This window comes from Lactuca sativa, chromosome 4, assembly GCF_002870075.4.
Source record: "Lactuca sativa cultivar Salinas chromosome 4, Lsat_Salinas_v11, whole genome shotgun sequence".
In the NCBI taxonomy this organism is placed as follows: Eukaryota; Viridiplantae; Streptophyta; class Magnoliopsida; order Asterales; family Asteraceae; genus Lactuca; species Lactuca sativa.
Window position 1 is genome coordinate 333996867 of NC_056626.2, and position 10668 is coordinate 334007534.

Here is a 10668-nt window from a genome sequence, read left to right on the forward strand (position 1 = left end):
CATTTTAGAATAAAAACGTTGTCTGTTTTCTACTTTTTATTTTATTATTATTATTATTATTATTATCTGGCTCTGTATCATTTAATAATAAATATTTTACTAAAGAGAGATATATACAAATACACATGTTTATTATTTTAGTTTTCAACAGAAATAATGAAATCATATTAATAACTTTTAAATATTAAAATACTTAATCAATAAAATCTTTATAGCCAATTTCAGTATTTACGATTCGATTCTTTTAATTTTATACATAGAAAAGAAAACCATGGTTAAGAAGATTAATAGGAACAAAAGATAGGAGGATATTAAAAAAAAAATCACCAGAAACTTGAATATAAGTTTTAGTTTAGATTAGATGACTCTAATCAACTAGCCGACATTCCAAACCGCAATAATACTATACTTATAAGAACGCAAAAGCAATAAGCAATTTTTTTACATCGTCCAAAACTGACTTTCTTTCGCTACTTCTACCGATAAACCATTACTATCTATGTTAAACAGCTAACCTATTCACAAATCACAATCATATGATCCTATATCGAAATCTTACCAAAAGGAGTATCTGAGGGATAAAAATAGCGTTGTGGATGACATGTATAAATTTAGGAGTAATGGGTTCATGTGTGAGCCGTTTTAAAAAAACATCATAACAAAAATTCTCATTTACGAAACAAAAATTAACCGATCTAATGTTTATAGAAAGAATAGAAGTTTAAAAAAAAAATCATAAGAATTATAAGAAAAAACAGAAAAGATTTTAATGTGGGGGTGAAAGTTCATCGCTGTTTTTACCTTTCCCCCGAAGCATATCAGTAAAACCACCTCGCATGATTCTCCTGAATCTTGTGTCTTCAACGGGTGATTGTGGGGTAATGACAGTTTTCGGGTCGGGTGGTGGTGGTGGTGGGATTTCTCCTGAATCCTTCTTTCCTAAAAGTCCACCTTCACTGAAGAAACTTGTCATGGAGGTCGGGAGTCCAAATTGAGTCCCCATGACTTTGCTAAATGCATCAAAAGTTCCACTGGATCTCTCTTTTACTATCACTTCTAGCGCCTCTTTATGTGCTGGGTCGAGCGCTTCTGTGTCTTTCAATAGGTTTTGTATTGTTGGCAGGAGGAGATCGCGTACACTCGCTGATGAAAGATCTGCAAGGAGAGGAGGACATTTTCGTAATTTTACTTTCGGTTATTTATTATTTTAGTAAATGAAAGTAGACCTGTAGCATCGAGAGCACGGATAGCTTCGCAAAATGCGTTGGCTCGATCGCGGCGTCGCACCATGTTGGTTACGGGGAGTTGAGCTGAAGAAAGATGAAATATTTTTGATAACAAATGTGCTCTTTTGTCAAAGAAAATTAAAATTAAAAAGTTATTTTGATACATAATATAAATGTATAATTATAGATTAAAGGATATAATCTTTTAGGCTCTCGGTTGTGTGTGGAACAGCAACTACTAATGCACGAATAACAGCAATTGTAGCTTCATGAGATCCATCTTCAAGAAAAGCGTCCATTTGAACACGAATTTTGTCAACAATCTACCAGAAAATATACATATATAAGTTAGGTTGCTATTGAATTTAATCCTAAAGAAAAAAAAAAATAACATGTTACTAATTAACTTACAACATCATTTTTGAAGTTTTGAGCTACAGTTCCAAACGCATCGATGCTGGCATACAACACATGTAAGTTTGGTTCAGAGCCCAAAGTCACAAGAGCAGGCAAAACATGTGATGAAGCAACTTTAGCATCAATATAAGGCACCTATTCAAAATCAAAGAGATTAAAAAATCAAGATTAAAAAAAAAGTCAAAAAGAAATTGACTTACAATCACTTTCAGAAGCTTAGCAGCGTTGATTTTCAAATCCATGTTGGAGCTCACAACCATCTCCCATAAGATATTGAAAACCAGATTATGGTGTTCTTCAAACAAGCTGCAAAACAGAATAATGTAATCTAATCCAATCCCAGAAGTAAAAAATGAAGGAATACGCACCAAAGGAAACGGACAGAGTTGTACACGTCAGCACTGTGGATTGCTGACTGGGTTGTCTTGTCAGCACTTTGGATCAAGAGATTCCTTAAGTATTCAGTTAATAGTTCATGCTTGTTAGGGAATCCGAGGACACCTGCTAATAGAACTGGTAGGACACACAAGGTGGCAATTCTTGCATCCATAGCAATTATTGGTCTTAGAGCTGAAAAAATAAAAAAATATTTAGTATGGAATATTTTGTAAAAAAAAGGGAAAATAACTAAATAAGTTTGTACCTTTAATTTTAGGTTGGGATGTGGAGCGGAAGCATGACAAGTCAGCATTATCACCAACAGCCACTAAGAATAGAGGAAGGATTATATGTGTTAAATAATCCTCCCCAAATCTTGTGGAAACTGCTAGTAAAAACTGAGATAATGAAATAATGATGAATAAGGGTTTGTTTAAGATATGAGTAAGGGTAAAAAAAAAAAGTAAAAATAATAAAGTTGAAAATATTTTGTACACTTGAGATGCGTTTTCTTAAACTATCTTCCTTTTGTGGTAAGAGAGAGAGAATCTGAATCAGACTGGGAAAGCAATCATCATGAAGCCACTCAAATGTAGGCCAATCTAAACGTCCCCTGTTAAAAAATAAATAAATGTAATTTAGAAAAGTTAAAGTTAAAGTGGGTGTTAATGATTTTAAATAAACAGGAGAGGGGTGTTGAAACTTGGAACTTGGAACTTACTCTGCATACTTTTGAAGCAATTGAAGTGAAAAAAATGTTCCTGTAGACTCTGAAAAAGACTCATATGAACAAGTGTCGATAGCTATTTGGTGTACAATTGGAAGCAATTGCATCAGTAACCGAAGTAACACATCAACAGTCCATCTTTCTCTTTCACCTAAAACATGGAAGTGTGACTCTACAGAATCTTCAACCCCTGAAACAGGTGGACAACACTGAAAAGATAGCAAGTATTAATTTAAGTGCTAAATATACAAAATTGCTATTTTGCTATAAGTAAGAAAAATGAATTAATTTAAGTGCTAAATATACAAAATTGCTATTTTGCTATAAGTAAGAAAAATTAACCTACTTTCATTTATTTGTGTATTCACTTATAACGACCTATTTTCATTTCTTTCTATTAGAACCTAGTACTTTCAATTTTTTTCTTATTAGTTAGGGTTAATCTCATAAAAGACCTTATATTTTATGTTTTTTCCAGATTAAACCTCATCTTTATTTTTTTTCCTAAAAAAGACCTTGTATTTTTTCATTTTTTCTGTAAAAAAAAAAAACTTAACCTTCTAACTGTTTCCAAATAAACCCTCAATTTTTTGTTTTTCTCGAAAAACCCTCACATTTTACAAGTTTTTCGAAAAAAAAATGACTAAAAGGGCCAGAACGGGAAAAATGAAAAAATGCAAGGTCGTTTTCAGGAAAAAGAGAAAGTTGAGGTTTAATCAGGAAAAAACACATAATATAAGGTCTTTTATGAGATTAAACCTATTAGTTATCACAACACTATAGTTTGAAAAATCTACCTAATTATAATTTATAGCACTTTACTTCCAATTTTTTTCTTATTACAACAATATACTTTGAAAAACCTACTAAATTATTTGTATTTGGATGACATTCAATGACATTGCTATAACTGAATAGATTTTTCAAAGTAGAATGTTGTAATAGGAAGAAATCAAAGTATGATGCAATAATAGTTAAGAGTAAATTACACGAATGGTCCCTATGGTTTGGGGTAATTTGCGCATTTGGTCCCTAACTTATTTTTTTAACTCGGAAGGTCCCTACGGTTTGTTTTTGTTACACGTTTGGTCCCTGTCTTACCTAAAAAGACTATTTTGCCCTTGATTTTTTTAACTTATTTAAATAAACACACCATCAATCACACCCCCTCACGTTACCTTACCTACCACACCATTTTTTTTCTATTTAAATAATAGTCTTTTTAGGCAAGATAGGGATCAAACGCGTAAAAAAACTAATAGTAGGGACGGAACGCGTAACAAAAACAAATATTAAGGACCTTCCGAGTTAAAAAAAATAAGTTAGGGACCAGGCGTGCAAATTACCTCAAACCATAGGGACCATTCGTGCAATTTACTCTAATAATTAATAAACAAATCAATGAAATGAAAGTATTTATTGGATTTAAGTTTACCTCTACAGAGCTCAACATATGAGAAATCAAAACTCGTAGAATATGATCCAATTTGTTACCCCACTTGAGCACAGCAGGAACTAGCTCTTTAATAGTTGTATCCACAACTGCTCCCGATGGATCACAAACTAAATGGAACATCATTTCCTCCACCTAAAAAAAAAACAAAAAAATATATCGGGAAAACAGAGTATCATAATTTTATTTTATTTTTTTTTTACAGTTTGGTTTTGTATTTTTGTTGTAAGTCACTGGGCATATTATGATCATGGGAAAATGGTGACATGACATGACATTCCCTTAGACCATGTTATAGCTTACATTGTAGGAAATGGAAACCCTGTCAAGTCAGAAAGCTTTGTTTCTCCATTGATAGCCTCTGGAATCATATTTAGTGAGGCTGAGGCTGATGCTGACCTTGATATATTTATCCATATTTGGGAAGAGTGGAAGCAGCAGAGCCAGATTTCTTGCAGCAGCCTCACGAACTACAGTGGCGGAATCCTCTATGAGCTGTTGCACAATAGATAGGATGAGGGAGTCTCTAATCTCTGGCCTCACAAATCCTGCAAGCTCCCCACATGATTGAGCTACAAGCAGCCTGCGTTCCTCATACATGTGACTAATCTGCATACAATTAAATAAAAATAAATAAATAAATCACAAAACTATAAAACAATAAAATGAAATCTTTTTATCCTCACTTGCTCCCAACATTGGGGAAGCAGCTCTGTTTCTGTTCGCATCTCTCCAACATTCCTAGCAAGTGTGACACAGGCCTGAATTGAAAAGAAAATATGTTATGATTTTAGTAGTAAGAGAATATACTTATTATATAAAAATGAAATTTGTTAAGTGTTTAAAAAAAACATACATCCATAATAATTCGTCTTTGTTGTTCATCGGGGCGTTTAATCAAGTTAAACAATGTGTGTGTCAAGGAATCCCTTGTGTTGCTATCTGGGTGTCTCTCAATTGCACACATCATCAGGGGAAGAAGCTCCTATAAGGAATTTAACAAACAATTAACCCAAGAAGATTTTTTTTTTTTTTTTTTTTTTTTTTGAAATTTTGTTCTGAAGAAAAAGTAGGAGGATAGATATAAGTAAAAGGTAACCTCTCGATGATTGATTAGCACATAAGGAACGATTTTAGGCAATGCATCTGAAAGAATCTGAATAGTTCCAGGACCCTGAAAAAGTTAAAATTTGCATACATAAAAAGATTACTAAAAAAACAACTGGTAAATTGAAAGTTTGATGTCAAAACTCAAAAAACGACCTTTTTAGAATCATGTTGAACAGGAGTATTTGACTCTGGAGTCAACCCATTATAAGTTTTGACTTGCATATTGTCTTTAAGGAGATCCTTAGCCACATCATTGTCATCTGATTTAGAAAATTCGTGATTTTTATCATCAGTGTTTTGATCTCTCATATTAGTTGATGGTGATAATATCATGTCATTTTCACATAATTTTATAACTTCATCTTTCCTATCGGTTATTTCTTCAACATTTTTTACAGGTGTTGTGTCACCAGATTTTGTAGCATGTAGTCTTTCAATCTCCTGTTGTAGAGATTGTATCTGTTCCTTGTAGCTTTCTTCATCTTCTACATCGCCAGGTGGCACATGTTCTGATTGAGCTGCTTCAGTTTGCTTTTGAAGTGAAGTTATTTCAGCCTTGTAGACAGTTATTTCTTTTCTTCTTTGTTCTAGTGAGTGCTTTACATCTTGAACCTGATTATCTTTCTCCTTGATGTCTTTCTGCAAAGTCTCTAGTGACTTTTTTAGAGTTGCTATCTGTGAATCAACTAAATCTCTGCTTCTTAATAAGGTCTGTTTTTCATGTTTCAGCTTCTCGTTTTCTTTCACCAATGAGTCATTCTCTTTTTGCATGGAAAGCTTCTCCTGAAAAAAATAAGGTACTTCTTGATATATTCACTTTAATAGTTTATAATCATTTTTTATATCTTATAATTATTATAATAATTAAAGCTTTTAATCATATTTATCCATACGTCTATAATAATTGAACTTCTACTTCTAAATTGTTGGAATGTTGCTCTCTTGACAAACAAAACACTTCATCTTCATCCCTCTACATGGAATGTATGCATTGATTGCTTAGCTTTGATATTGTTGAATATTGTCATACTAGTTTATAACCCGTGGGAACCACGGTTATAAAATTAATCAAACTTTTATAGTAAAAACTCAAAATTATTAATAAGTTATTTTAAATAAATTATTAATTTAAGAGATATTTTTCATTAGTTATGTGAAATTATAATCATTGATTCAAATAAATATATAAAATTAATTTTTAATATATATTAGATATTTTTTATTTGTGAATTAATGAAAACAATAATTTAAAATTTAAAATAGAATCACATTAATGAGGAGGTCTAATAAATTTAAAATGGAAAACTAATAGATTGACAAGTGGCAACACATTAATTAAAATGTCTAATATGGTGACACATGGCAAAAGAGCTACTCTTTTATTAGTATAGATTGTAGATAGATTATATTTTAGATATTGCTATTGATATTTTGATGTTTAAGAAGGGCATATACGATATTTTAAAGTTTTATGAAGGGTAAATATGATATTTAGAAATTAAGTTGGACAAATACGATATTCTGATGTTTAGGCTATGTTTGGCGCGCCATAGCTAGCTTATTTTTCGAGCTTTTTTATGTTGTCGTGTTTGGTAAGCCAAAAAGTAGCTTATAAGCTAGCTTTTTAAAAAGCTACTTAGACTAGCTTTTTGAGAGCTTTTTTAAATTTTCCAAAAATACCCCCTAATTAATTCTAGAAACAGATTCATTTAAAATGTCATTTTATAGCTAGCTTTTCAGCTAGTTTTACCAAACGTCATTTTTTATCAGCTAGTTTTTCAGCTAACAGCTAGCTTTTCAGCTAGTGCACCAAACATAGCCTTATTAAGGGTATATACAAAATTCTCCCTTTAACAAATACATGGGATGCAAGTTGTGTGAAGATAAAGCAAAGTGCTTGAAGAATTAAATTACCTCAGCTGCTTCTGTAGTGGAAGAAAGGTACTGATAATAGTAATGGCGCAAGGCATCTGGCACAGATGCAGATGAATTCTCCCAATCATCTAGATTCTGGTCAGTAACCTTAAAAAATCCAAAATCATATGTTGAATCTTTTTAATGTTAGCATTTATATTTCATAAGTACAAATGAAAAGTAGCAAAAGTAATTAACCTCTTCATAAAAGGTCATGGCAGTTAAACGGTATCCTGCTAAGAGCAAATATTCCTTTACAGCACAGTTTAGGTCATGACGTTCTTCTGCCTTTAAAGGACCCAAATCAGAGAATTTTGTCTCCCCACTTTGTTGAATACTTGACCCGTTTTTTGCTTTAGCATCTGCATACATCATAAGTTACATATTTTAGAAGAAAGTAATTTCAGAAAACAATAAATGTAAGGTAGATAAAATTGACGTTTAATCATTTTATTTACACTAAACATGGTTTTCTTATTCATTGGGGAAATGACTAATGGTTATAGAATAAAATGATCATGGGTTCTTATATTTAAACAGCATTTGTAACACCAAATAGAGGTATTTTACACACAAACAAGAAAACCCATAAAATTGAATGAAAATAGAAGATGAATTAAGCATTTTACCACTTGGTTCATCTTGTTTGGCCTCAGATTTCTTTTGCAACTCAGTTTTGAGCTTCAAAATGTCTTCTTGAGCCAAACGATTCTCATAGTCTCTGATTGCTAGTTTCTCCTCTAGTGCTTCTTTTTCCTCCAGCAGACTCTGTGGGTCGGCAACTAGTTCAAATAAATAAATAAATAAATAATAAATAAGTCTCCAAAATGCATTTATTCACAAATATGAATCTTATACAAACAGGCTTATAATACTATTTATAGAAACAGGGCCATAGTGGCTTAAAAACGATCAATTTCATTCAAATTATTAGTGGCTACATTGCAGCAGTTATACAGATGTTCTGTTCCAAGGATTAGACACGTGTGACATAGCTATTGGACACTGCTACTCAGAACTTAATGTCCTAGAATTCTAGCTTCTTTTAAATTCTGTTTATGATGTTATAAGAGAACCTATTTATTTTCATGGTAGACACTAGACACATGAAAATGGAGGCCATATAACAAAAGCAAACAGATATTAAGAATGACATAAACAGATATAGCAATGTGGGTTTGGTTTGTGCACAGGAGAGAGGAAGAGAGAAGCTGCTTGAGAGGGGGAGTAAAATATTTGTTTTTCAAAGAAAACTACACCATTCTGTTGTTGTACTTGGCGTAGGTGCAACTGAAATACTGAATCAAAAAATTCTTCATCTCTACTTGCCATAAGAGAAATCTTGATGAAAAAGCTAATACAAAGAAATATCTATCAGATCAAAATCCTAGATACCACTTGTGAATCAAGTAATGAACTACACAATTGATTGCCAATCCCAAACATCAATGTTCAACAACATGGTAAAACTGGATTAATAGTCAAGTAGTATCCCAATGGTTATTCAAATGATTCAGACTTTATACTGATGCGGAATAAACATCAAATCTCATAAAAATCACCAAACAACGATAAGAATTTAAAACAATAATCAAAGAGATAAAGGAAAGGAGACGAACACCAAGATTTGAGTGGAAAACTGAAAATGGGAAAAGCTATGTACTTAAAAAGTCATTGACTTACACTAGCTTATGAATTGGAAAAAAAAGAATTCTTCAAACAGAACAAAGGCTCTCCTGCTAAATGGGTGTAAGTGTAAAACAAGTCAACCAAATTTGTAAAGAAAGAACTATAAGTTGATCCTGCTTAATCAAAATTAACAATGGATAACATTAATTTGGGATATTAGGATGAAGACTTCTCAGGTTGATTTCGACCTGTGACCACAAGGAATATATGCATGCTCCTAAAGTGGCTTTGATTGTGAGCATATAAATTCTAAGAGGATAAATATTCAATTGAGAAATCTACCATATTCACAGCTAATTCTGTATGTCAACAGAAAAACATCTAATGAACTGCATGCAATCTAATTTAGAAATACAAGTGTCTGATTAGTAACAGATACACTGATCCTCATATACTAGACTTACAGATGAAGCTTGTTCACTTTGTGAAATTTCATCAGCCAACAAGAGAATCGTATTCTTGTAATTTTATTATTTCTAGGGTTCGCCTTTCATGAAATCACACCATGAATCTCCTACACGAACACATAAACTAAATAACTCTACAGAAAATTCAAGTCGTTGATAGTTGAGATCAAATTCGGCTCTCATTTCCAATGTCAATTGTCAAACGATAACAAGCCAAACTTAAGCGAAAAACCAGTTCAACAGTCATACAACATGACAAGCGATTGTAAACATATGAAGTCTGTATGGATTTTCAAACCTAGTTCCCTGCGGATTCACATCGCATCCTGCTCTCATTTCAAATTTCACTACTAATAATTTATAAGACAAAAATTCAGTCAACTAAGGACAATTATAACAATATATCAACAATTTTTAGCAAATAGTTCCAACCTCGAAGAGAATTAAACCGTGAGATCTGATCTGGTGGAAACTGAATGGGATCAGCAAAGAATTCCTTGAGGCGAATAGCTTGATCATCGCGTCCATCATCGAGGAGCTCGTGAAGCAGCTCAAACGCTGATAACAAGTAATTCTCCTCCAATAAGAAGTTTACCACGCAATTACACAGCGATGATTTCTCCACGTCCATTTGACTCTAATCAATCTATCGCAAGAACATTGAAATTTCAAAAATGTCTTTCGCTGTATCCGATTCGATGGGGAAAATTCTATGCATCTCAGGTTCATGAAATTTGAAGGTTTTGTTAAGATCTGTTCATGGAGTCCGAGCTCGAAGAGGAGTAAAAACTCGTTAGTCGCTGTAAGAAATTCTAAGGGGTAAATTTGTAAAATCTAAGGGTCGGGTTATTAGTTAAAACTTAAAACTTAAAATGGGTCAGACAAATATTCGGGAAAATTACATATTTTTGCAACAAATTATATTTTATATTTTATATTTTATATTGTCTTTTTTTTTATCGGTTTCATTGTCGACTAAGATGGCGTTTGATAGTTGTTAGTTGGGTTAGATTTGACTGGGTTAGAAACTGAATGAGCTAGGAGCTACTTGATATTGATACTAACCCAGTAGTAGAAAAAGGGACTCAGTCCTCACTTAGAAGTTGACATGTTTGATATTGCATGTTCATTGTCGTACTCGGTCCAAATAAATTTGATGATTTGGTCCTCATTTCAAAACCTCCTAACCGAGTTTTAGCCTTCACTCATCCCTAAATGACAAGCTTTGTCACTTGTCGTTGACGTAATACTTCGTCTCCTTCAGTTGATCACACAACTTCTGATGGTTCCATTCTAAATCGTTGTATCAGAGCTAATGAAGGGAGGACTTCTTTTATTGATGGTGAT

General features: G+C 32.6%; 1 protein-coding gene across 1 annotated transcript; it reads right to left on the reverse strand.

Annotated features, from left to right (window-relative positions):
- Positions 1-572: 572 nt before the first annotated feature.
- Positions 573-10080, reverse strand: LOC111917900 (uncharacterized). The gene is made up of 19 exons (XM_023913535.3): positions 9754-10080; positions 7855-8007; positions 7424-7587; positions 7226-7333; positions 5465-6094; positions 5301-5375; positions 5058-5186; positions 4888-4962; positions 4601-4810; positions 4184-4336; positions 2743-2957; positions 2517-2634; positions 2287-2419; positions 2012-2213; positions 1844-1949; positions 1638-1778; positions 1426-1549; positions 1227-1343; positions 573-1155 (listed from the first exon to the last, which is right to left on the reverse strand). Exons 1-19 carry the CDS (start codon positions 9950-9952, stop codon positions 767-769), a joined length of 3441 nt encoding a protein of 1146 aa, XP_023769303.1. The 5' UTR covers positions 9953-10080; the 3' UTR covers positions 573-766.
- Positions 10081-10668: the final 588 nt, after the last annotated feature.